At 35.6% G+C, this 27,476-nt stretch overlaps 1 protein-coding gene across 3 annotated transcripts in view; it reads left to right on the forward strand.

Annotated features, from left to right (window-relative positions):
• Window positions 1-27,134, forward strand: part of WDR26 (WD repeat domain 26) — a 39,875-nt gene extending 12,741 nt beyond the window's left edge. For 2 of the 3 annotated variants that reach the window (XM_011360852.1, XM_011360851.1), the window contains exons 6-14: window positions 246-402; window positions 5,571-5,709; window positions 10,495-10,635; window positions 13,407-13,526; window positions 15,221-15,366; window positions 15,667-15,745; window positions 15,977-16,106; window positions 19,539-19,724; window positions 22,450-27,134. In XM_011360852.1, coding sequence (XP_011359154.1) covers window positions 246-402; window positions 5,571-5,709; window positions 10,495-10,635; window positions 13,407-13,526; window positions 15,221-15,366; window positions 15,667-15,745; window positions 15,977-16,106; window positions 19,539-19,724; window positions 22,450-22,475 — 1,124 coding nt within the window. In that variant the 3' untranslated portion in view covers window positions 22,476-27,134. The remainder of the gene's footprint in view (window positions 1-245; window positions 403-5,570; window positions 5,710-10,494; window positions 10,636-13,406; window positions 13,527-15,220; window positions 15,367-15,666; window positions 15,746-15,976; window positions 16,107-19,538; window positions 19,725-22,449) is intronic. The other variant, XM_023531020.1, reaches the window with a different exon arrangement.
• Window positions 27,135-27,476: the final 342 nt, after the last annotated feature.

Genomic DNA, 27,476 nt, shown 5'->3' on the forward strand with positions numbered 1-27,476 from the left:
TTTGTTTGTTAGAAAGTTCACATGCAAATTAAAGCCTTCCTGTTCAAGTGCATTCCATTTTAGTGGCAACAGATATTCCTAAAGCCCACATGTTATATCACCCAGACTGTTCTACATAAGGGACACAGTGTTATTAGGGTAGGGCACGTGCAGTAGCAGATGAGCAAATGTCTTTTAAATAAAAGTTTATACTGTTTTGTTTTTTATTTTAATTTTTCTTTTTTTAAAACTGTCTTCTATTAAAGCGTATTTACCGCCGTCAGTGATGCTCCCCCCACGGCGTTTACAGACTCTCCTCCGGCAGGCGGTGGAGCTGCAAAGAGATCGGTGCCTCTATCACAACACCAAACTCGATAATAACCTGGATTCTGTGTCTCTCCTTATAGACCATGTTTGCAGTAGGTAAGAGGACAACTTCCTAAATTCTGAAGTAGGCTGACATTTTACAGTCTCGGTATGGACTTTATTAAAATTTTTTTTTTTTTTTTTTAAGAGTTTTATCCTGTGGCTATAAAACAATTCATGTCTGATTTAGCATTTGTTCACGACTAAAACTAGGACTATCGAAGTTGAAAATTAAGAGAAATTTATGTGTGTTTATGTAGTAAACCACACCATGAGAACTGAAACTGGAAAGCCTATTTTTCCTTTTCTTGTCTATGGGTTTGGTTGGTCATTTTCTGTATCTGGTCATTTTTTTGAGGACTTGTACGTAATATTGTGTGAGAACGCTAGTGACCCAAGTGTTTGCTGTCTTTGGATGCCAGAGATCACTCTAGTAACTCTTTTCTGGACGTTATATCTATTTTAACTATGGCCCAGATAATTTTCTGCCCATAAAGATCATGGAAATATTTTTTTCCTAATGATAGTTCTGCTTTTCAGTAGGAGATAGCCTCTAAACTAAAATTGGTTGAAATAACAGGTATTAACTTTCTGGTTTGGATTTTGTTATTATAGTTAACCCATGCACATAATTTAACTTGTAAGAAGTCAGGCTTCACTTTTGATGTTAGGAATATTTTGAGTAAAATGTCCGTACTATTTTCATAATCTCCAAAATTATAGCAGAGCTTTCATTTATAAGATACTGAAAAACAAATTGTGAAATCTTTCGAACTCCAGTAACGAAATGATTTGGATCTGGTGAACCAAATAAGAACAGCTGCTGTACATGTCAATTTCTTTTGCCAAACATCCTCAAAGAACTACTGAAAAGAGCATGAATAGGAAAGACAAAAGTATATAAGTCTGAGGGTTTAAAATGAGTAAAAGCAATGGGCAAATATACCTGGGACAAATTACAACTTCTAGATGAAAACTATTTTAAAATAATAAAATTAATGTTAAAACTTACATAGTTTTACATTTTCAAGTAAATTGTAATTCAGCATCCAAGAGAAAGAGAAAGATGTTTCAATTCCCGCAGACTTTAATTTTGCAGTTTCAATTATTTTTTTGAAAAATAACATAAGGTAGGCACTTGGGGAAGAGTATATTTTTAGAAGTTATTTTTGGACTCTGCTCCTAAAAAAAAAAAAAAAAAAAAAGGAACCTCTTAATAACTATCAAAATTATACATGCACTGTGATTTAAGATAATTTTTTAGGTGTGCATAAACTATTTTCATATGTAGTTGAGTTGTTACTTCACCCTCCCCAATTGCCATAAAAAATAATAATTATTTGAGCTGTTGGCCTTACATTACAAGTGGTATTTATCTTCAAGTATTGGGTAATTACTTGGTGCATGTCTTAAATGTTCTCAAAGAAAGTGATTGGAGATCCTTTTCCTTTATCCCTTTGTACTCTTTAACATTGTTCTTTGACTTGCTTATGAGAATTTTTAAGTCTTTTCATTTGAATTGAATAGAGATAGGAGGAGATAATAGATTAAAGTGTATATGGTTTCTATTTCATAGCTTCTCTAGGGAATTTAAGACTAGTGTGAAAATTAAGGCAGTTGTGAACCGCAGTCTTTTATTTATTTATTTTTTTTTTTGATTCTTAAATTTGTTGCTGGTGGAATACACTGAAAGGTATATTTATGGTAGGCTGTGGTTCAGGAGGTGTCAGTAGGTTAAGAGCTTGTCTCCTTGTGTGGAAACTAAAATCTATGAGAATGTGACCTACATTTTTTTAAGTGTTTTAACTTTTATACCAATATCTTTGATAGTAAATGATAGAAAATATGTAGACTGACTTTTCCCAACCCTCAGATCAAGAATCAGGCTCCTGTAAACCTGTGCAGAAAGCACCCTGGTTTTACATGAGATGAGAGAGTTCTCACTCTTCAGATAACCATTGATGGGAAAGCCTTCTCTACAACAGTTTAAAAACAAATCTTTGACTTGATGTTCTTCCTAGTTATCACCCCTCCCACCTCTGCTCTAGAGTCAACTCCTTAAGAGTTGCCTACCATCCTGCGCGTTCACAGTTCCCACATCCTTCCTTCTTTGCTCTTCGGACCTCCAAGTGTTGGGGCTTGTGCAGCCAGTGCGACCCCAGGACCATTGCGGGTGCTGATGAGGAAGGGCGTCTTTATTAAATCCAGTGGCCGCTCTCCAGCCTGTATCTTGACCCTTCTATGTAGCAGTTGACTCCTTTGCCTTGAAATTTTTCCTTTGGGATCTAAAACATTCTCGACTCTTGGCTTTACTCCTGGCTGCACTTTTGGCTCCTTCTCTTTGCCTATCCCTTTAATAAGTGTATGTTCCAGATTCATGTTTCTTTTTTTCATCCTTTTCTCTTCCTTTAGGTTATACTTCCGTGGATCTAATGACTCCTAGGTCTGGGCTAGAGCTGTAGAATTTATTTCCCAAGCCTTAGACCTTAATACAACAATGAGGGTTTGTTCAAGTACCTTAAATGCAACATGTCAAGAATAAAACTTCCCTCTCCTCTCTCCTCTCCCTGCAAAGTCTGCTTTTCCTCTTGAACTCGCTGTCTCAGTGAAAGGTTACTATCTACTCAGTTTCTTCAGGCCAGAAAACCAGGAGTCAGCCTTGACTTAGCACTCTCAAGTTAGATTTTAAAGACACTAAGCGGGAGATACCAGGCATTAAGTCAGTAGATAAATGTTTAGAGTGAGTTCTCTTTATCGCTGAACTGGGAAAATAGAACCTGAATTTGATTTAATTCCTAGTATTTCGCACTCATCTAGAGGTCTTCAAAAGAAAAATTGGTATTGTTTATTATCTGCTTTACTCACTTTTAGAAACTAAATTTTAGCATTGAACCTGGAAGACTGTCTTCAGAAGTTAAATCTTAGCATTGAAATTAAATACCAGCTTTTCCTTGTTCTCTCTGGAGAATGGAGAATTAATTATGCTTAAGTGAACTATAATTTTTTTTTAAATCCTGATCAGCACTGAAGAGTTTTCCTTAGGTTGTATCTAATGTCTATTTTTCACTGTTAATATATACATATTTTTGGTTAAATTTGACCAGCAAGGAACAGGGATTTTTTCTTTAATGATTTTTGTGGAGTTTTTTTCAACAGCAACCAATGGAAGAATGTTTCCACAGGTAGCTTTGTAAATATTAGTTTTTTAGGAAAGGATTATTACAAAATATTTTAGAGACTTAAAATATTAAGATTCAGTTTGATTCACATGATTAAAATGCTACATTTTATTTAGTTTTATTTGGGAAGCTAATGATATTTTTAACACTATCTTAAGTTTTAAATTTAGTTGAAAAACAAAGACAAGTAAACTATCACTTGTTTACATCTAGAATTAGGCTTTTAAAAAACTGTGGACTGTTAGTCTTTTTCAAAGATTATTTACATAATGATTAAATGACAATTTAAATACGTTAGTGACATTCAGATACAACCGATTGTCCGTAGATTGATTGGTTTATGTCCTATAATTTTGATTATGAATCAGTCCTTTTTGAAGGACATCTGCTGCTCTGATTTTAGATGTATCTTTCATGATCAGCTATAGCTATAAAATGTTCCTCACTGAATAAATGGCATCACTATTGATTATTACCCATAGGATGGGAGAAAACCATTTTTGATATAGAAAGTACTTATTTGATTGGAATTTTATTCAGTGATGTCTTAAAATATTATTTAAAAATGACATTTGGAAAGAAAACTGGCCTTGGGGTCAGCCATAGGTTTAAATCCTAGTTCAATTATTTCTCAGTTTATATCTAATAAGTTATTTGCCCTCTCCAAGCCTTATGAAAATGGAGATGTAACTTCTCTCACAGAGTAGTTTTGAGAATTAGCAGTACTGTATATTAAGCAAATAGCACAGTGCTTGGCATCTAGTAAGAGCTTAATGAATGTTAACTGGTATTGATTATGTTTCAGTTCACATATAGAATATAGTTTAATATTAAGTAATTTATAGTTAGACAATCTGAAAGTTTAAAGTAGCTTCCAAATAGTGACTGCCAAGGTAGATTGATTGCCATGTGTGCCAGGTAAAGAATGTTAATTTATTTTTGAAGATGTACTACCTATCAGGCTAGTGAATTGACAACATATATATTTTAAATTATTGATTAGTTCAGGAAAAAAATAGGGAAGACCATTTGCAAAACAGACTTAAAATGTTTATCCGTTAAAGTGCTATCCTATCCAAATAGTAGCCACTAATTACGTGACCATTTAAATTTAAATGTAAAGTAATTCAAAGTAAAATTAAATTTAAAAATCAAGTCCCTCAAGTGTACTAACCACATATTAAATACTCAATAGTCATGTGTGGCTAGGACCACCAGATTGGGCAGTGCAGGTCTATAACATCTCATTATCACAGAAAGTTCCGTTAGACGGTGCTGATGTAGAAATTGGAAAAGGAGAGAATGTTTTTTAAAAGTAAGTGTTTAATGAGAATAGTCAATCTTAGGATGACTTTTTCCTCTTTAATTTGGTAACGTTAATCATAGAATTCTTTGTCCCTAATATACAATAACAGCTGCCACTTAGGAAGTACTAGCTAAGTGTAAGATTCAGTCTGAATACCTTACATTCATTATTTCATGCTTTTATTTCATCTTTGTATAGAGTTCTGTAAATACTCCGAGGCTCAGAGGAGCTAAATGACTTGCCAGAGACATTAAAGCTTGTGCCCCAGACTCATCTGGCTGAAGTGCCTCTTCTCTTTTTGTTATGCCAAGTTGCTTTTATGTAAATGAAAATGTACATTATTCATTCTAAAACAACGTGACGCCAGTCAACTTACACAAACATGAAGCCTTGAATATTAATTGTTATTTATATGAATTGACTTATTTAGACCAAAAAAAATTTGTGGTGGATACTTCATCTCTCTTTTACTCTTGAGAAGGTGGGGGGGATATTATAATAAATTGTAAATTGAAGTATATTTTAGATTACCGATTTCCCCTAAGATTGTCTATTCTAATGTTACAGTATTTTCTTTTTTAACATACCAATGTAAACTTGATTCTTAAGATTTACAAATGCGTTTATATCTGACTTTTTAAGTTTTTGATCTTCAAAAGAGTTTTGTCAGTTGTTTAATCTTTTTCATTATGATTAATCTATTTTGAAATAATAATAATTTGTGGACTTCTTTGTTTTAGGAGGCAGTTCCCATGTTATACTCAGCAGATACTTACGGAGCATTGCAATGAAGTCTGGTTCTGTAAATTCTCTAATGATGGCACTAAACTAGCAACAGGATCAAAAGATACAACAGTTATCATATGGCAAGTTGATCCGGTATGTACTCCAATCTGAGTGTTTAGATTGCAAAAAGAGGTCATTTTTAATCTAATTGATTGAGTACACATTTTTTAACTATACATACATGAATAGTTTTTCCGAGAGCATTTTTTCGTTGTCTCTGTCTTGTCTTCTTTCTGTGTTGTCTAGATAATATTATAAATATTATCAAAATTGTTGAGTGTTATGTGCTAGTGATTTTACTAAGTCTCTGTGTACATATCTACTTTACTCTGAATAACTGTGCAAGATACTAACAATCTCCTTTTTTTAAAAAAGAGGAAACTGACACAGAAGTTAAATGCCCAGGCTCTCACAGCTAGTAAATGGCAATCTTACTCAAAACCAGGAACATTTTGACCCCAGACCTGGTGTTCTTAATGTCTCTGCCAATTTGTATCTTTGTTAATACTTGATTTACGGATTAATACAATGTCCATTCTTTCATGAGTTAGAAAAGACTCATTACCATTTGCCTTCTGAAACCCTTCTTTGTCTTATGTAATTTGTGGAACTTCTGTCAAACACCCTCCCGCTTTCATTCCCCCGTGATGCATATGAAAAGTATTATATTCTGGATTTAAAAGTCTAAGTCCTCTCTAAAATAACATTTGTCTTTGTTTATAACCAGGTGACGTACAGATTTGTAGAAATAAGTATTTCCATTTCAACCAATTAAACCTTTATCAGGCAGTCAAAGAAGTACGTAACTCCAAATAAGTTGAGATATTTTTGTTTTAGGAACCCTTCACCTAAAATCAAAAGAGAATAACCTTATTTTAAAATTTAGATTATAGTGTGATATTAGCCTAGGATAAAGTTTGGGACTCCTATGTTGAAAAAAATGGCGAAATGGATCCATATAGAAGGAAATATTTTAAGAATAGAATCAGATTTGAGAGCATATGTCACTTTTATGTACCTTCAATATACTATGAATGAAAAAAGATAAATAAGATCTATTATTTGCCTCTACCTTTTTTTGTGTCATATACTTCTCTAGCAGTCTGATGACCCTACGTGCACCTACTCAGAGTAAATACATTAAACCAAAACACATAGGAAGCCCAAGTATGTATTATATATTTATCCAATTGCATTGAAATATAGTTATCAAAATAGTACAGATAAGTGTGATAATACATTGGCTTTTTAGTAGCACATTAAATAACAAATTCTAGCAGCAGATTTAATAACTACCAGAATTTTGAAGTAGTGATGAGCATAAATATTTTGAGATATGCAACAACTGTAATATGAAAATATTTGAGATATTTATTAACGGTCACCCAGTACTAACTAATATAATACCTACTATATTATATTAATATGCCTAATATATTACCTAACACTACCTCGTTAATTGCCTACGTTCAAAATTGAAGGAAATACTGGATTTCAGCCCATGGTTTGTGAAAATAAAGGTGTGTGTTTTTCCCATTTAAGTTCAAGGATCTCTGCTTCTATCCCTGGTTGACTCCTTGTAGATCTCAGGTTAAGAACTCCTGTGAAAGGAATGTAGAGTTTAGAAAGGGAAATCAAACGCACTGAAGTAAGTATCATACACTGTACATAAGGTGTTATGAAAGCAGAGTGGAACTTCACAGAGTAGGACCTCGTTTGAGCCTTGCGACGCATAACACAGGAGACGAGAACGGCATCCTAGAAAGAGAGGGACCTTCCTTTCCCTTCCCCCAGCCCCAAATAAGAGAATAGGATGAATAGTAAGGTTAGAAAAAATAGTTTGGGATCCAGTCATGGCCTCCGAATACTACTCTAAGGAGTTGTAATTTAATTTAGCAGTTATTTGCAAGATGTCTGAAAAGCAGCAACATCAAAACTCTGCTTAATTGTGTTTTTTTCTAGCAGCAGTGTATGCTAGTTTCTTTTGTTTAACAAGTATTTATTGAGCACCTGCTGTGTAACAGACCTTTTGCTAGAGAGAAACATCCTGAGCTTATGATAATACAGGGTAATTGTTCCTTAATGGGCACTACAGGAGCTCAAAGAAAAGATCTGTACTGGAACTGGAAAGCAAGAGAAGGTAAGACAGGTCATCTGAGGTGAAGGAGTAAATAATTATTTAAGCAAAACTAGTTACAGCTGACCCTTGGGTGAAAGAAAACATGTCTGGACATTTAGGCGATTTTGGGAAAGAGGTTTTGTAGACTAGGAGATGAAGTACTAAGATCAAGGAAGGTCTTATATACTTTGCTAAGGAATTTAGACTTTTATGCAAGTGTTTCCCATAGTATTTTTTGTCAGAATACTGGTTAGGCAGCATGTTGATAAATGTTACATATAAAAGGCTTTTGTAGCAGCCAGGCTTGAGAAATGCAGACTTAATGCTTACATTCCAATCTGAGATAAAGTGGATTTTAGTTTGGTATGATGGTTATTTTGTTATGTCAAATACTATTTGAAAAACTTGTAGGAAAGTGGGTGATGTTTTTGCATATGTATCGCGTGTCTCTTTTTTAATGGGTAGAAAAAGAGCCTTAAGATTCCAGTCGATGTGGTTCCATGATATAGTTTCCTTCATCGGGTTTCGTTACCTTTGCCCCAAAGACAAGAATTTTGCTCATATTCTTGGTCAGAATCCAAGCAAAGTTAAGTGGTTTCCATGAACATGGTATTTCTACTTTGAATACGTTAGTGTAGAGACACTGCTTGTGAGGGTATAGCTAGCACTGATGTCCTCATTTTTTTTTCAACTTTTATCTTTTACAAGATTATTTTTTATTAATGAAAATGAAACAATTAGTTTTTGAGTTAAATACTTTTAAAGTAGTTTGTCATCAGTTTAAAAGCAAATCTTTGTGTAAATCAGAAGCACCACGATGAGCGAAAGTTTGGTTCTGGAAGATCTTGAGCTAATCCTAGAGACTTGACTTATTATACATGCCACTTTGACCTGACGAGACTATAATCTAATATAAATTCCTCATGCATATTATATCCCCCTCTCAAAGTATCAGAAGTAGTTGCATTAACTGTTTAATTTTGTCAAAACATGGCAATTTGGACTAAATAATTGCATGAGTGATTAATTTAGGGTCCAATGAAGAGACAAAATTCAGTAAACACATCCATTTCTCAGTGACAATTTTGGGGAAAAAAAAAATTCCCAACCTAGTTTTATCATATTGGTTCCAGACCTTTTTCTTCTTATAAGCCACACCACTGGAATTTCCCCTAGGCTCAAAACAGGTCTCAAGAAGTCTTTAGACCAAAGTCTAAAATTTAATTTATAATTTTTTTCCCCACCTCTGGCCAAATTCCTGCTTCCTCTTTTCCCTGTCCACATCCATCCATACGTATCCCCAAAACAGAAATTTAGAGGTTGCCTTTGAACATATTTTGTCTCATTCTTTCATGTCAGTGTTACGTCCCAAGTATATTTTAATCTGACCTCTTCCAGTTGTGACTGTTAGTTTAAAACCTCACTTCTTGTCATAATTATGGCTGTTGGGTTGGCTCATTAAGGGTGTCCTTAGCCCCTTTCTTCGTTCTTATCTTCCACGTTGTTGTATGAGTTTTCTTCCTAAAGCCAAATATTGTATATTCCCCAGCTTAAAAATCTTAAGCGGCTCTTCATTCACAGTGAAATTTAACCCCTTAGCCTAAATTAAGATGTCCACTTTTTCTGCCTTGCCACTTCCCACTTCCATGTCGCACTCTGAAGTTCATCTTGCACAGCTCAAGTATCTGCTTCAGAGCCAGGCCGCCCAGGTTCACATCCCCACTTATAAACAGAGGCAAGTTTCTCACTTTTCTAAACCTTCATCTCCTTCTGTGTAATATGAGAGAGTAGAATAATACTTAGCTTTAGATTTATGAGGATTAAATGAGATGTATAAAACATTCAGAACAGGCAAATCTGTAGAGAAGACAGTGGTTGCCAGGGGCTATAGGGAAAGAGGGTGGGTAATAACTACTGATGTGGATGGGGTTTCCTTTTGGAGTGACGGAGATGTTGTAAAATTAGATAGTGGTGATGGTTGTAAAGTTTGTGAATGTACTAAAAGTCACTGAAGTTGTATACTTTAAAAGGGTTAATTTCATGGCATATAAATTATATCTCAGTAAAACCGTTTAACCCTTTTACCGTTAAGGGAAAAAAGTGCAGCTCGCTGCCAGCATTAATTTAACATCACGTGTAGGAATGCTACGTTTTTTAGGATTTGACATTTTCACCGATCGAGAATTACTATATTCTGTAAATGGAAATACTCCTACTAAAAACAGAACGCTATAAATAGAATGTCGTTTGTTTCCAAAGACTATCAATATATACCACAGCAATGCGAAAATAATAATAAAAGCAAGATACCTCTTAGCAAACTTTGAGGATGAGGTTAGGACTGTAATCCATGAGTGATCTTGGGGTATAGGCTGCAGCCGCAGGCGCCGCCAGCGAGTATTCTTGGGGCAAATGGGAAATGGGTTAGAAAAATAAGTAAGAGGTAGTTCTTACTACACCTGCCTTTTCAGTTTTCAGTTTTCAGTTTCCTTGACAGCCTCGCAAGAACATAGTCTGCGTCATCTTTGTGTTTTTGTCTAGCACACATGCCTTGTGTACATAAATGCTTATTAGATGTCGCAGCATTGACAAGTCTTTATGAAGCAAGCTGTTAGAGCTTTGGTTGGGGGGAAATTTGGTGAAATCATGAACACTTCCTCAGAGAACATCTTTGCAGCCATTTAAGTTATGTCAAAAAAAAAAAAAAAACAGTGACTTGAGAGATGGGAGTTGACTGAATTGTCTGTTTTCCCTCCCAGGATACACACCTGTTGAAACTACTTAAAACATTAGAAGGACATGCTTACGGCGTTTCTTATATTGCATGGAGTCCAGATGACAACTATCTTGTTGCTTGTGGCCCAGATGACTGCTCTGAGCTTTGGCTTTGGAATGTACAAGTGAGCAAGTCCCATCCTTCATATGTAGCCTTAGGCACAGCATAGTCACACTGCACATGTCCGTTGTACCTTTATCCTTGATCTATAGAACAGAGCCATTCAACCAAATGACCAAAATATATCTCTTGTAAAAGGTAATTCTTCAGAAAGAACCCAGGCGTCCAGATGTTTTATACATTTAAGTATTATGCTGAATATAATAGAGCTTTTGGAAGAATGATCAATAAGTATATTCAGGAATGTTGTACTTTATACTGTAGAATTTGTACTATTTACTATGGTACTTTGTACTTCAGAAAAGATTCTATATTTCATAGTTTTCATAATTGTACACAAAACTTACCTTTCAAGTGTGAAAATAGCAGCGTTAATACCAGCTTTTCTATTCTGATGGCCATCTCCTTGTCTATATTTAGTATTTTGATCTAGTTTAGCAAATTTAAATGGTGTTTTCCATACTTACTATTAAGGACTTTATTTCTGTTGCTAAACGAAAACTTAAATTTTATCTAGGGTTCCATTTTAGAAAACTGAGTTTTAAGTTCACTCCATTATCTAAAGACTATTTTGGAAACCTTGTAGTTGTTAGGAAAATTTTTTTAAAGCTTCCTTCTCTAAGCTGACCGGTTAGGTGATGATTTTTGGTTTTTTAACCCCAAGGCAGTGGAATGGTCCAGACTATGATTTGGGTATAAAAGTATAAGTTGATAGGATAGGGTTTTGAGTTTGGAAACCTGTAAATAAGTTGATTTTTACCAAGAGAGTGAAGATAAAGCTCCACAGAAATGACTCAGATAATAAAGATGGTATAGAGAATAGAATGAATACAAAGGTATACCTCAGGATACGCCATAATTCTAATTCTGTTACGTCAGTAAGATTTTCTTACTACTGAGTCATTTGTTTATGATTCAACCCCAGCTTTTTAAGAAAATTTTCAGTTAAATTGAAAGAAGAGTGCAGCTATGACCTGTACGCCCGCCTAGATTCAACAGATTCATACGTACATGCACACAAACATGCATCCATGCTCACACATACATCCAAAACATTCAAAAGTAGATTACAGATATATTTTACCCCTAATACTTAAGCACATATCTCCAAAAAATAACATTCTCCTATATAACCAAATGGCATTATCTTATCTAAGAACATTAACTATAATTCTCTACTATCTTAATATTCATTTCATAATCAGAAATTCTGCATTCTCAAAGTGTCTTTATGCCATTTGTATCTAACCAGTGTTGTATTTGGGATTGGATTCACGGGAGTGGCAAAGCACAGAATAGAGTAGATGTCTTTCTCTCAATAACATAGGCTCGAAGGTAATTTGACCTAAAAGACAAAGAAAAAGTTTTTTTTATTAAAGCTTTTTTTTCCTCTCAAAGGGAGGATGTATGTAGTCATAGTCCTATAATAGAGACTCAGTTTATTGTGCCTGTGTAGTCTTTGAGTCAATTTTGAATTTCTGGAGAGTTAAACTACATTCTAACTGAACTTTTACTATGTATTACTTTATAGACTCGTTAAAAAAGGGTGGTCTTTTTTGGTCAGTTTTCAAATTGTTCTTTTATGTCTTTAGGTTCCTAATCCTCATATACTCACTATCCTGAGCATAACAGAAGAAAACACCACTTCTTACTGCAGAACTTAGTGTATTAACATATGCCTGAATAGAAAATGCCAAGGATTTAGCTGTTGCATGTGTATTTGTGCTTCTGGGCTTTTATTTTAATTGTTTGTATCAGGCAACCTGAAAAAGTGAATAAGTGAAAACAGTTAACAATATGGGGGAAAGTTTTAAGATTGCTGATGGTTTTTTTTTTTTCCAGTGTAAGGGAGACATCTGGTTTTCTATTTTTTATGCCCTCTTTGCTTTTATTACTTGGCCCCGTTTCCTGATCATACACTTTGTTTTCACTCTTTTTTTTTTTTGTTTTAGTTTTGATTACCCATTTCTCACAGGAAAATTATGCCCATATACTTTTTATTATACCAAGGGCAGCTATTATCTCTCAGATCCTGTTTCTAATCCATGAACAAAATGGAATCAAGACTAGATTAAATGGTATGTGTCTACCTTCTAAGTTCAATAACTTAGAAAAAAATAACAGGAGGCTCTCTGAAGGTTGTAACCACTAAATAATCTTATTTGGGAATAATGTTTTAGAATGACTATGCTAAACAGTACAAAAATTCTTCTTTTCTGTTGCTTTTAATGGAAATAAAGTTACATGTCAGAAAAATAATTTTCATTTTTCTTCCCATCTTCCCTACTACATTTTGAGCATCTTGAATATGAATTAACATAATTTAGACTGCCCTATATCTTTGGCCTAGTTTTAAGGGCATTGTTTTTCTACCCATTAATCATGTTCTTGAGGAATATTTAGAATAAAATTTATAAAGAACTATGGACTGGAGCAGTGGAAACTGAAGGAATACGTATGTAGTGTTAGGCTTTTCATCATCTTGGGAAAAATTACGTTTTAACTTATGGATGTAATTGATTTGAGATGAGAGTTCTTGGAGTTATCATATCTATTCTGTGGGCCACCTATGCCAGACATTGTTCAACTCCTGGATTTTTCTTTAAGTCTTTAATTTCTCTTCAGAATGCTACAAGCGTGTTTCTATAAGGCCAATTTTAAAAGTTTCTCTAGTTAGGAAAACTAACCAGCTATCCCAGTTAGTATTCTTTTTTCTTTACATAGTCCCTTTAGAGAGGTATCCTGAAGGTCTTACTCAGTTTTGTTTCTTCGTAGACGGGAGAGCTAAGGACAAAAATGAGCCAATCTCATGAAGACAGTTTAACGAGTGTGGCTTGGAATCCAGATGGGAAACGCTTTGTAACCGGAGGTCAGCGTGGCCAGTTCTATCAGTGTGTGAGTATTTAGTGCCCCTTCAAATGTCTGTGCCTTTAAATGCAAATTTAGGTTTGTTTAAAGAATTCACTTGATTTGTTACAAAAAAGAATTCACTTTATAAAAATCTACTGTATGAAGACCTACTTTGCCATCTTTCTAGATAAGCACTGTCCAGTAGACCTTCTGGACAGTGGCCTTTTTTTCCTTTCCTTTTTTTAACCATTTTAAATGTTTGTACAAAGTATACACTTTGCATTTAGTAAAATGTTTAAAATTTACTAACTTCTTATAATCAAGTTTTAATGTATCGAGAGAAAAGATTTAATATTTAATTTCTGTTGGGTTCTTTTTGTACATAGAAAAAAAAAAGATTCTAAATTTCACGAGTAGACTGTCTGAAATAATTGAGAAAGTAAAGTGGTGCTGAGTGCTACCAGATAACTTTTCAGTCTTCATTTTTGAGGTGTCTCCTGACCAAAACCTGCCCTGTTAATCTGGAATTTGGGGGATGATAAAAATAAGTAATAGTTAAAAAGTCTTACGACAAGGTAGACTGTGATACAAATGGAGTGTCATGACTGTCTGTCTGTATTCCATGTCTCATCACTGCCCAGATGGTTCCAGTAGTCACTTTCTGATTTATTTTCAAGACTAAAATAAGATAATAAATTCCATCAAATCATTCACTGTACCTAAAGATCACTTACCATAAAGGCTTTTTTTATATAAACTGTTACAAATTATTAATTTCTTTCATTAAGATGGCTGTACAACTCAATCGAACCTAGTGTCATATTTTCTCATTATGGTCATAAACCATTAGTTCTTAATTCCTTGAATGCAAGATGACCATGTATGTCTCTGCTGACTTTACCATTTGTAGTGCTTAAACCTTCAGGGTGTGGGACTCAGTAGTTTCCTAATCTGTAAAGCGGGAATGGGATGCCTCTCAGAACTTCGAATATTCAATAAGATGATAACCCTAAGAGCTTTGATTTGTAGAGCATGTTAAAAATTTGCTGAAAAGGGACATGGTTCCACAGCATAGCAGTTAGCATGTCTGCTTTACACACAGAAGGTCCTGGGTTCGCACCCCAGTGGAGCCACAGTCCATGGTCTATTGGCCATGCCACCCCAAACAAGCCCGATGTCTGATCTCAGAAGCTAATAAGCAGGGTCGGGCCTGGTTAGTACTTGGATGGGAGACCACCTAGGAAGACCAGGTACTGTAGGCATTAAAAAAAAAAAAAAAAATTGGTGAAAGGACATAACAGATTCCTGAGTTCTATAAAGCTTATAATAACTAATGTTTTGGTAATCTTTTTCCATATCACAACTTCTGAATATTATAGGACAGATTTTCAGTATAGTGAATTTTAAAGGAATGTTTGAATTCCTTTCCAGTGGTAGTGAGACCTTTACATAGAACTTAAGGATTCTTTCTTTGTATTTATCTGTGCACGGTGGGTTTTTGAAGGGAAGATAGATTTCCAGAGGTTCTCACCCCCCACCCACTTCGGTATTGTTGTGATGAAACTCTACCTGTATTCAGATTTCCACAATTGAAAACACTTATGGAGCAGTTATGTTGAGATCAGTCTCAGGAAAAGACTAAATTTTTATTACAAAAAGATGGTGCCAAGGAATTCTTTTGTTCCTTTGTTTGCTTTTCCGAGTGCTCTTCAATGCTGAAGTACTTTTCTCTCGCTCAGGATTTAGATGGTAACCTCCTTGACTCCTGGGAAGGGGTGAGAGTGCAATGCCTTTGGTGCTTGAGTGACGGGAAGACTGTTCTGGCATCAGATACACACCAGCGAATTCGGGGGTATAACTTCGAGGACCTTACAGATAGGAACATGTAACTATTATTTTTTATCTATTAAACAACAATTATCTAATTTATATTAAAATATGCAGTAGAACTTGCTCTTTCAGAAGAGTTTTTATTATGTTTTTGGTTTTGATACTTTGGTAATTTGGGTCAACGGTCAGGCGATGCTCAGTAATCATTAACTTAGATTCTTCTCAATTGAAATACAGCATGTAATACTAATTACAGACAAAATTGACATTTAAGCTAGAACATTTTATATTTTGATAATTTGAATGTCTTGATTCCTACTATGTTGCTTTTTTACAAATTATTTTCTGGTTACAGAGTACAAGAAGATCATCCCATTATGTCTTTTACTATTTCGAAGACTGGCCGATTAGCTTTGTTAAATGTAGCAACTCAGGTAAGTTTATTAATATAATTCTCAGGAAAAATTTAGCTTAGGTTAAATTTTAATTGCGATTTCTACGAATTATCAGGCATGCGTTTGATCCTTAAATGTGTAGAATCAACTCTAAATTTATCATAAATAGAAATGAAAGCCTTCCGCCAGGGAAAAGGATGTTCACAGATTACTTTTTTAATTCTTCTGCATTGAGGTAGAATAAATACCTATGTTCTCTTTCGCCTACAGGGAGTTCATTTATGGGACTTGCAAGACAGAGTTTTAGTAAGAAAGTATCAAGGTGTTACTCAAGGGTTTTATACAATTCATTCATGTTTTGGAGGCCATAATGAAGACTTCATCTCTAGCGGCAGTGAAGGTAAATTATAAATTGTTTGTGTCACTATCAGTTCACATATATTGATGGGTTTAAAGTTCTGTAATTTTCTCAGTTTGTGAAGGTGGTCATGTGTCCAGTCAAATTCAAGATGTTAAACTAAAAGTCGCATGAGTTCTTTATCCAGTACACGGTTAATTTCCCCTTTTTTGGAATGACTTGAGTCCTTGTCACAAGTCAGTAGTGCCTTTTCTGGCCAAGTGGAGGAGATGTGTTTGGTGCATGTGTCATCAAATCAAGATGTAGTTAAATCATTACTCTTTCTTTATGTTGACTTGTTTTTTCATGAGACTGAGATTTTTCAGAGGTCAGTAGTATCTAAAAAGTCAAGGGTAATTACGATGTTTTATCTGAACTTGCCCAGGACTAACTATAGTTAGATCTTTAGTATCTCTTTAATAGTCAAAGAGAATAAATAATTCAGTTTGATAATTCGTATGGTCCCAGAAAAGCTGAAATTATAGAATTGTCTCTACTACCTTTTCAAATAAACTTATAGTTTAAAAACATCATATTTCAGGCAGGCATGTGCCTGGAGTAGTCAGTCTCATTTAAAATATAAATTGTTCATAATATGCCAGCACAGATAAGTGAAGCAGTATTAAAAGTTAGTGTACTTTTTAAGGTAATAGAAACATAAATAATGGGAGATTATTGCAATTTTTCATTTAACACATTTTTGAGTACCCACTATACTAGTCTAAGTACCATAGCAACGGATTATTTTAATTTACCTTGTAAAATACTGAATGTAGTTTTACAAGATACCCCAAGGAGCTGGATCATGTTGGTAAACACTTTTGGTAGTGTTCCATCTTTTTGTATGTTTACCATCCCTGTCTTGCCGAAAAAAAGAACAATCTCGGTGGGCAAGAGGATCACATGTAACACATGAGTTTTTCCTTCTTGTATAAGGTGTATGTAAGGATTAGGACAAATAGAGACACTGAGGGATTTGGGTTTTAACATGGAGCGTGTGAGTTTACTTATTCTTTCTTCAAAAAATCTGTATCAGATAAGATTTAGGAAAGAATGGTTTGTTAGGTAACAATTGTTGAGTTCGCTTCTTTGCAGTCAAAAAATCTTTTTTACCTATTAGTTTAATCGTGTTGTGTTCTTCCATATTTTCTTTTGGTTTCTCATTTGATATGGTCTAAATATATTAAGCCTTCTACTTGCTTTTTAGCTCTTTCTAATGTAGAAAAGAGCTAAAAAGCAAGTAGAAGGCTTAATATATTTAGACCATATCAAATTTTCCCCCATGCTCTACCTGCTGTGGGTAGGTTTTTTCCCTCTTGATTTTGCTTCACAATTCCCTGTAGCTCTTTCTAGAAATAATATGTACCCTAGAAGTGCTTTAAAAAATACATGACTACCATTATCCCTAGTGATACCAGTCTTCTCTTTTTTTAAGCCCAAACTAACTTAGAACTAAGCCTGACGAATGATGTAATTAAACCACATTCTGTGTAGGGCTAAAAATGAAACATAACTCTGAAGTGAAGAGATTAGTGTTCTCATGACTCAGGTGGTTTAGAATGGTTCCAAAAGTACTTCGAACACCAGGTGGATATAGTGAATGTATTGTCTTTCAAGGTGACCACAGTAATCCATCTGTCATTTATTTGTCAGGAATATATTAAAGGACCTTCCAAATTCCCAAGTATGAATGCCAGTGTCAAAAAGAGCAATTAGTAAACATTTCCCCTGAAAAGTTAAGCCATTACTCATACTTTTTCATTGTTCTGGCAGCACGTAGAAGTGCTTATTTTTTACCTTTGCATAGACACTGGATTCCCTAGCCTGATAGAGCACGCAGAGCTCAATCATAAGTCCTATTGTTCTGACCTTGACTACTGCAAATCAGTTCTTGCTGCCTCTTCAGGAAATATCTTCCTTGGATATGCATTCACAAAAGCATTTTCCTCCAAATAGGCAGATTTCAGGTGCATTTATACTTTTCAAGCCTGTAGTCTTTCTCTTTTGTGGACTTCTTCAGTTCAAGAGGAAACATAGCTAATTTGCGCGCACACGTTCGTTCTCTCTCTCTCTCTCTCTCTCTCTCTCTCTCTCTCTCTCTCTCTCTCGTTAATTTCATTTCATGCAAGAAAAAATTATTGAACAACAGATACCTTCTAGGAATAACAAATTCACTTTTTCAGAGAGTGTCTTAACTATTGCTTCACACATACACACAAATGTTCAGATCCAGTCTTAGCTTGTTTCGGAACCAGGACCTATTTTACTGCAAGCTGATTACCTCTCCAGCACTCTGCAGCTTCCTCAGCGGGCAGCACATCCACGGAAAGGTCCCACAGTGGCCATGTGGGTGACTGACAGGTCTTCAGACCAAACACTTTTCTACTTAGCTGGTTCTGCCCTCCGCTTAAGAACCACAGCGAGACTTGATTCCCTCTTCGCAGTGATGTAGTAAAAAAAATTTTTTTAAGCGGTGTTCACTGTGCACTACACTCTGTTCAGAACACTTCTCCATGTGCAGAGAAGAAGCTTGCTCTGTCCTCACAACACTATGAGGCAGGTGCAAATCCCCCTTTACGGAAGAGGAGTTACTAAGATGGGGGAACGTGCCCCAAGTAGCACGGCTGGTCAGTGACAGGTCGTGAATTGGGTAGTCGGACTCCAGAGCCCACGCTCTGAACCACTACTCTGTACTATGTGGTAGAGTTTTTTGAAGATTAGTTCTGTCACAAAGTGCTGGGAGGTGGGATTGGTTTTCATGGTCACTTCATGAGATCATAAATAGTCTACTGCAAATCCATTGTATGATGCAGATAGGGGACAGTTGTCTAGACCCGCCAGTGAACTCTTCAGTAGGCCTCCTGGATTTCAGTCCCAACTGCACCGTTTACTGGCTGTTAACCATGAGCAAGCTGCTTAACCTCGCAGTGCTTTGGTCACCATAAAAAGGGTAATAAGCACAGTTCTTACCTCGTGGTGGTGAAGATTAAATAGCATGCGTAAAGTATTTGGCACCTCATACGTTGTAAGAACCCGGTAACAATTTAGCTATGATCTTTATTGCTATTTTCGAATTTGGATACATTGCTTTTGTCACGTCACTTTTCCATATAATTTATCATCTCTATCTTATATTTGTTTGTATTCAGAGACCATGACTGCAAGTATGTATTACTCATGTATTATTATTGCAAATAGATTTTGTAGTGACTTGAAAGCTTTTCACCTTTAATGGGGGAGGGGGGAAAGGCACATTGTATTAAAATGGCTTTTCATGAGGTAATTTGGTAAAATAGTCCTGTCACACTTGTTCTCCTTTTAAGTTCTAAGAATCAAGTCATATGTTCTATGTGTAATGAATGTTAAGTTTAAAATCAGTTAGTTTGTTAATGTTTAACAACTCCATACCTTTTCTCTGAATTACTGTTTATCCAGATCACAAGGTTTACATCTGGCACAAACGTAGTGAACTGCCAATTGCGGAGCTGACAGGGCACACGCGTACAGTAAACTGTGTGAGCTGGAACCCACAGATTCCATCCATGATGGCCAGCGCCTCCGACGATGGCACTGTTAGAATATGGGGACCAGCACCTTTTATAGACCACCAGAATATTGAAGGTAACACATTACACAGCACTCCTGTGTCTTCTCCAGATGAAACATTCCCCTACTTAATGTAAAGTTGCAACAGTTTTAAACAGTACTTTATTTAAAGTGTGGGATATAATTTATTTTCTCCCTCTTGAGAGATTATACACTCTCTCACTCCACAGAGGAGTTCAGGTAATCTAAGATAAACAGTGGTATTTTTTGTTTATTTCACTGGTGACAGTAGAGAGAATAAGCTAGATGTGCCACCTTGTTTACATCCAGTTAGCTATTTAGTATTGTCACTTTAAAAATCTTATTGAAAATCTTGTTTCATTGCGCAGGAAGCATTTTATACTTTTATACCCAAGAGAACTAGCTAGTACACAAAATTTGAACAAATCTCGATTATGGATTTTATTCGTAAAAGTAAACATCTGTTAACACCACGTAGCATACTAGCATGAGCTGTGCATGATGGGTAGAGAAAGAAAAGGGAACCACAATTTATCATGGACCTGTGTGCCATGCGGCACATTAGGTCCTTTATGTACACTGTTTTGCATAGAATCTCATAGCCCTGTGAGAGAGGTATTTTTACGGGTGAGAAAACTGAAGCATGGCAAGACAAATTAACCTGGTGAGTGCTGCCAGGTCTTCCAATCCAGGTCTGAAAGGTTTTCTCTGCCACTTTCAGTTACTTGGAGATGAAGAAAACCCAAAGCCAAAATTCTGGCTAACAGTTAAGGACATAGCTTAATTGAACGAGATACCAGTACTAGAGAAAAGAGACTGTGAGAAATTTTATGTAAATGACTCATCCCATTTTTTTACAAACAGAAAAATATATATATATTTTTTAAAAGGAAGTAATTTACCTAGAAACATTTTCAGTGTGTCTCACCTAAATGTTTTTGTAAGAAAGGTGATCAGCTGCTCTCAGTTAAGTTATTCTCAGCACAGGAGGGTTGTCAGGGTAGCGTGCATGGTTTGAAAAAGCATATTCTCTGTACTGTTTTGTGTGTCTTTGTGGTACAGACTGTAAGAGACTTGACCAGATCTTACTGGCAGGTGAGGATATACAGCCAATAAGAGTAAAAAGTATGAAGAGCATATGGATCAAAAAGTTTGAGAACTGCTGCTCAGTTCAGAACCTCGAAGGACCTTCTTGCATTTGTAGATTACTACGTGCCATTCTAACATTCCTCTGGGAAGTCAACTAAAACCAACCTTCTTCTGTTGTCCTATTTAGATTTCAGGGCCCATTCTCTAAAATAGTTGTTTTATAAATCTATAAATGATTATAGGTGCTTTTTTAATTTTATTAGTCATTTGGAGGTCATTTCTTCAAATAAGCATATTTGGTTTAAAGAAGTAGGAAAATAGTAGATATATCGTAACAGATTTATCGTAAGTGGGTTTGTTTTAGATACACCCTTGAGGACATGTGTATACCCCCACTGCAGTGGAATCAGAGTCGCACTGCTATTTGGTGAACTTATTAGTGCAAATACTCACTGTGATGGGCAAGCCAGATTCTAGCTCAGTTGTAAGGTCTGGGTCCAAGTCAGCAGCCTCCCATTGCACTTTGGCAACGTAGTTGTAGCCCTGAAAAGATTTTCATTTACACCTAAAATAGGAAAACAACTTCTAATTAAATGGATATTTGGTTATATGCAGGTATCTTCTGGGATTTTTTCCCTTGCTCAAAAACATGTTTTTTTCCTAATTAAAGGTAGTACCTGTTTGGAATAGAAATTTTGAAGAATATAGATGAGGCTAAAGGTGACAGTCAGAAATCATAACACCCTAAGATACCTTATATAAGTCATTTAAATAAAAATACTTCACTTAACTCCATTTCAAAACAAAATTTGCCGACCTTTTATTATAACAGTAGAGTTCCATGTCGTGTGGTTTTTGGTTTTTGGTTTTTGTTTGTTTGTTTTATTGAGGAATGTATACAATGGAGTAGTCTCAAGTACTAACAACACATGTTACAGCTTGGATGAACCTTGAAAACAATATGCTAAGTGAAAGAAGCCAGACTCAAAAGAGCAGATATTTGATCCCGTTTATATGAAATGGTCCCGAATAGGCAAATCCATAGAAATAGAAAGTAGACTAGTGGTTGCTGAGGGCTGTAGGCGGAGGTTCATATATGCTAATGGGTGAACAAAATGTTCTAAAATCGATGGAGCTGATGGTTGTTCAATACTGTGAATATACTAATAATGACTCGTACACTTTAAACGTGCGCATGTATAGTATGTGAATTACATCAGTAAAGCTGTTGACGCTTATGCCCCTTCCCATAAAAAGAGTAGTGCGATATTGCAGAATTTCAAACTGAGCCTCTGAAAGGCTTAAATAATACATAGTTATAATGCACAGTTCTACGTAGGACTGCCAGATGTTTCTTTCCTCTTTTCTATTGTAAACTACCAGAGTTTTTTATTCTGCATAACTATTTCAAGGTTTATTTTAAAAGTATGATTATTCACTTGGGTTCTCCAATCAAAATAATCATGAATTTAGACTAATATATAGCCTAATACATGATGTAGACACATTGTTTTAATGATTATGATGAAAATATCAAGATTCTGCCGTGATGTGATCGTTTTTTAATGTCGCTGTATTTTATAATGTCATGCTGTTGATTTTAAAACTTTCTAACCGGTAACTTTTTTCTCCCCTTCCCTTTTTCTTCCTCCTTCCACCCCAATACACATTGCATCTTGTCTTCATTCAGAGGAATGCAGTAGCATGGATAGTTGATGGCGAATTTGGAGCAGACGACTTCTGTTTAACTTAAATTAGTCGTATTTTAATGGCTTGGGATTTGGTGCAAACAAACATGATTGATAGCTGGACAGACATGCTCGTCATGAAAAAAGAACCATTTCTGAAGCCCGATTGGGGCCAAACATATACACCTTGCTTCATAGTAACCAGTTGAGATGAAGCACGTCGTTAGAACGTTGTTGGACACCGTGTTGAATTATCCCCCCATCGGTTGTGAAGAACTGTGCTACATTCAGGCTTACCCATTGAACTCAGTATATATATTTTTTTCCCTCCTGCCTTTTGTCTGGTGGGATACCATTCTTGTTGCTCTTCTGTGTAATGAAGTTTAAATGCTTGTTTGGAAAACTTTATTTAACAGTTTAGAAGGCTTGATAGGAAGAGTGCATTAGTCTGAAGAGTATACATTGGATAGGAAAGAATTTCCTTCTTTTGTTTCTCCAAATCTTTCCGCCTTATTTAGCTTGAGATCTTTGCAGCTTGGTTCATGGATTCTAGCCTTGCCCGTTGCGCAGTATATACTGATCCAGATGATAAACCAGTGAACTATGTCAAAAGCACTCTCAATATTACATTTGACAAAAAGTTTTGTACTTTTCACACAGCTTGTTGCCCCGTAAAAGGGTTAACAGCACAATTTTTTAAAAATAAATTAAGAAGTATTTATAGGATCAAAGTGACTTCATTTGTATACATTTGGAATCTAAACCAGCTAAAACCAGTTTCCTCTATAAACTTAATACGCAGCATCACTGATGCTCTTCTGGAATACCACACGAGACGTGGTCAGAAACAGTGCTTAGAAGGACATTACACCGGAAAGTCAGAATAATTCTTTGAAGGTTTCTCCCTTTTGTTTTATTCCTGAAGTAACATCAGTACTTGATCTTGAAGAACTTCAAGATTCAAAAAGAGAATTTTAAATATATACCAACGTGAGAGGTCAGTAGTCTAGGTTTTCAACAAAGCTTGTTCCAAGTTGTTCTCAACTTGGGCACCGGCTTGTGATCTAGCGAGAGAAGCCAGCGGAGTGACCGCTTCACAAGTTCATAGCCTAAGAATTAGAAGAATTCAGCAGGTCACAAACGTACATAAACTGGGTTTAAAACCTCATAGTCATTTCTCTTAATTGCCCTTAATATTTTGACATTTAGGGATACATAAATTTAAAGAATATTCCTTCTCAGTTTTTCAGATATTGCCATACCGAACCTCATTCTAAACTGGTGCTGTGGATAGTTTTTCCCTCTCCCCTCCCCTTTTAGTGTAAGGAAAGGTTTCCTTTATGGAAAAGCACTTTTAATTTTGAGAATTTCACATTTAAAATAAGCCAAAAGCCTGGTGTTCACATTGTGCTTTTAACCCCATAACAGCTGGATACAGCATCCTTAGTCTCTTTTGAAATCCCCTCTCTTTCGGTAGAGGAAAAATATGGTGACCACAGCTGTTGTGCTGGGAAGAGGAGTAGGAACGCCCCCAAAATAAGACTCTGGTGAAGATTCGTCTTGTACAAAGTTCCCCGTGAGGCCCGCCAAGTCTATGATATAGCACCATGAGTAGACTCCAGGATCCACAAACGAGAGAGGCTTGGATGTCAGGAATGACTTCCACTGGGGGTGGGGGGAGGTAGGGGATGGCAGCAGGGAGAAACGGGGAAGTCAGGGAAGGGGAGAAGAAAGAAAAACACAATTGGCCTTAAAACAGCACGATTCTCCCAAAAGTTCTCACAGAGAAAATGACAGATCGTGGTCAGCAGATTATTTTATCAAATTGGTATGTAAAAGATTTCTTTAAGCTCCATTTTGCAGAGACCACCACTTAGAGAATCAAGAATTTCTGTTTTGATACTTCTAAGTTAACTATGTTACAGTTTATCTGGTACTTCATTTTTAACCAAAATTACTTTTTACTTTAAGCTTGAATAAAAACCTTCATTGGTAACTGTATATAATTAAGTGGCAACTTCTCTTTACCTCAGTACAGTTAAATCTATTCATGTTTTAAGTGGTCCACGTGTTATACCCTGAAGCCGTTAATGCGCCCCAGTCTCTACAGTAACATCGCTGACAACACGTGGGTATAGAAACTCCACAGCTGTTTACAAATGTGGTTACAGTGTGCTCGGGGACATTTGTAACATTCAGTGAGATCTGTGCCCATTCAGGGGCGATTTGGCACTCAGATTCTCCTGTACTTCACCCAGCCACCCCTAGATCTGAGTTTTCAGAGTGCTTCTGAAGTACAGTTAAAAACACTTTAAAAAAGTGAAGTGAAAGTGAGGCACATCTTACAAGAACATAACTCCATTAAAACGGAGTAACAACTATGCAAAGGTTTCTACAGCAGCTAGGTGAGTTTGTTTTCCAGGTCTGTCTAAACTGGCAGCTTCCTATATATACTGGTACTTTGCTGTGCCAATTTGCTGTAAATGTCTGTTCCATGCATTTGCCATGCAGTGACTGTGCTAGAAAGGTGAACTAAACAGTGAAGAAACCTAGGATTTTATGGTACAAAGAACCTGATAGGATGGTCTAACCCACAGATAAAACTGAACACTTTGGATAGTGCTATAGTCCACGTAGGGTTAAGAGTGAGAATATACGTGAGAAAACTATCAAGCCAACCGCAAGATACTAACAAATGTATAAATTGAAAAGTACCAATACTTTTTGCACATAGATCAAAATAGAGTGGAGAATTTTGGCTCCAAAAATCAGGTTAGTAGGCTCATTTCCATGTGCTTAAAAATGTTTTTGTTCCTTGATTAAGGGCTAGAGCAAGTATGAAATTAAATGTCTTTTTCCTCCAAATAATTGGTTATTACTAGTACAGCGTTGGTTTTGGGGGTTACTAAGATCGCTGTGTGGGTGGTGGTAAGGACTTAGAGTGGGAAATTAGTTGGGAGGGATGAAAAAGCCTCAGTTTGGGTTTTTGTACTTCGTTGGTGTTCATGCCAGCTACATTTCTGTTACTCTTATTGGCCAAGTACTTGTCTGTTAAACCAGGTAAGTAGTCTAAACAGGAAATTTTATTTGTAAATGTCCCTACAAATTGGTCCATTTTAGTGGGTGGGAAGACAAAAAGGGATTAGCTCACTTTAAATATAAACTGCTAGTTGAAAGAAAAAAATCCAATTTTTGACAGTATTGTCTTAATCTGAAATCACACTAGTAGTAATATGGTGATTTTTATTAGGAGTGTTCTCCCTCTAGAGTGGCATTCCGTGACATTAATAGAAAACCCTTCTTTCCCACCCCTCCCCATCTTGAAATTTTCTTTTTTAGGATGTTGGTTCCTGCACACAAGAACTGACCCTAGCACCTCTGCTCACAGTGGTAAATATACCGCACATCTCTTGAAAGGGACATATCCATGTCAGTTTCTTTCACTGCAGAAGAATGGCTGCTTTTGAATGGGGAGGAAAGAAGACATTTTTCTTAGTATCCTTTTTGTCCCATCTCAAAAATGTATAACTTTAGTTTTACTTTAATTTCTCATTTAGTCTTCAGCAGCTCTCTTTTGGGGTTGCTCTCCAAAATATTACTTCCATTTCAAAAACCATGTTTGATTTAATATAAACTGCAAATTTAAAAGAAGAGGTGAATTTGCATTTACACTTAGACACTTTCTAAAAACAGGGTGAACTTAATTGAAATTTTTCAGTGTTGTTAAGCTATTGTTATAGTAGCTGCCCTATAGTTGCAAAAACAAAACCTATAAAAACTCATCCCCTATCTACTTAATCCAGATAGCCTGGATTTAATGAAACAAATAGTATAAAAATGTGTGCCTGTGTGTTGTGTGTGTGTGTGTGGAAGAGAGAGAGTACTTAATTCATAAGAAGGCCTGGAGACAGCTGTTCTGGGCTCTCGTCAGTTTTACTAAAAGTCTCGTGCACATGTGAAGTGCCCTCTCTGAATTTAAGGTTTGGTTAATACTGGTATATTTTTATAAGATTGAAATCGTGTCCCCATCTTTAACTTAAAACGTTTTCATTATCAGGGTCAATGTGCTAAAACTGAATCATAACATTTTTAGGCACAGATGGAAAAAAATGTTATTGGCTCCTTGAAAATGTGTGTGTGTGGCGAGGGAAAATAGATCCACAAAAGCATGTATGTACGTACAAACCAAGCTGTAGAGATCAAGAAAAGAACTTAAGTGGTGATCTCAAGATTTCTAAATTGTCAAGATTTACATGGCATTGTGGTGGAACTAGTTAACACTTAGAGCTTTTGGTATGTAATAACTATTTGCTATGGACTGATTAAATGTTTCAAAGGATTGTGTTCTTAAATTTTGGGGGGTTCGTTTTCGGTTTTTTTTTTTTTTTAACTGCCTCTCAGATTATATTTAGTAGTTTAAATTTCTTTATTTCATTAAAGCATAAAAAACTTCAGGTCTCTGATATTTATTTTCACTTGTTCTACTAATTATTTACAAAACACCCTTTGTTAACTTTTATAAATGTGTAGTATATTAAACGTCTTTAAAATTTTGTTCAACGGAAGCTCCATTAACTTTGATTTGCTTTACTGGGATTTTTTTAAATACACCTTTCCATGTCAGTGCATAGCACTTAACCAATCGTTTGTATTCCCTTTCAATCCAATAAACAGAATGAATAAGTAATTGTTGCTGTGTTAAATCTCCTAATATCCATTAATCTGCATGTTTAAATAGTACTGTTTGTACCTAAAACAATTGATTTGCTGAAATTGACTTCCATATATTTACCCGGAGTTTCTAACTGGTGCCCAAGGAAGCACTGCTTCATCTGTTGGGCTGTCTTTTTAAAGAGCTACTGTATGCAATCGTGAATTAATTTAGAAAACATTTAAGGAACATTTCTATTTTAAAGGAATCGCATGCCCCATTTTCAAAAATATTACTGCATCTGAAATTATGCAGTTAGGTATTGAAAATGATTGATTATTAGAAAAAATAGATTTCTAGTTTGAAATTTAAATTTAT

Source organism: Pteropus vampyrus, unplaced genomic scaffold (assembly GCF_000151845.1).
Source record: "Pteropus vampyrus isolate Shadow unplaced genomic scaffold, Pvam_2.0 Scaffold60, whole genome shotgun sequence".
Taxonomy (NCBI): domain Eukaryota; kingdom Metazoa; phylum Chordata; class Mammalia; order Chiroptera; family Pteropodidae; genus Pteropus; species Pteropus vampyrus.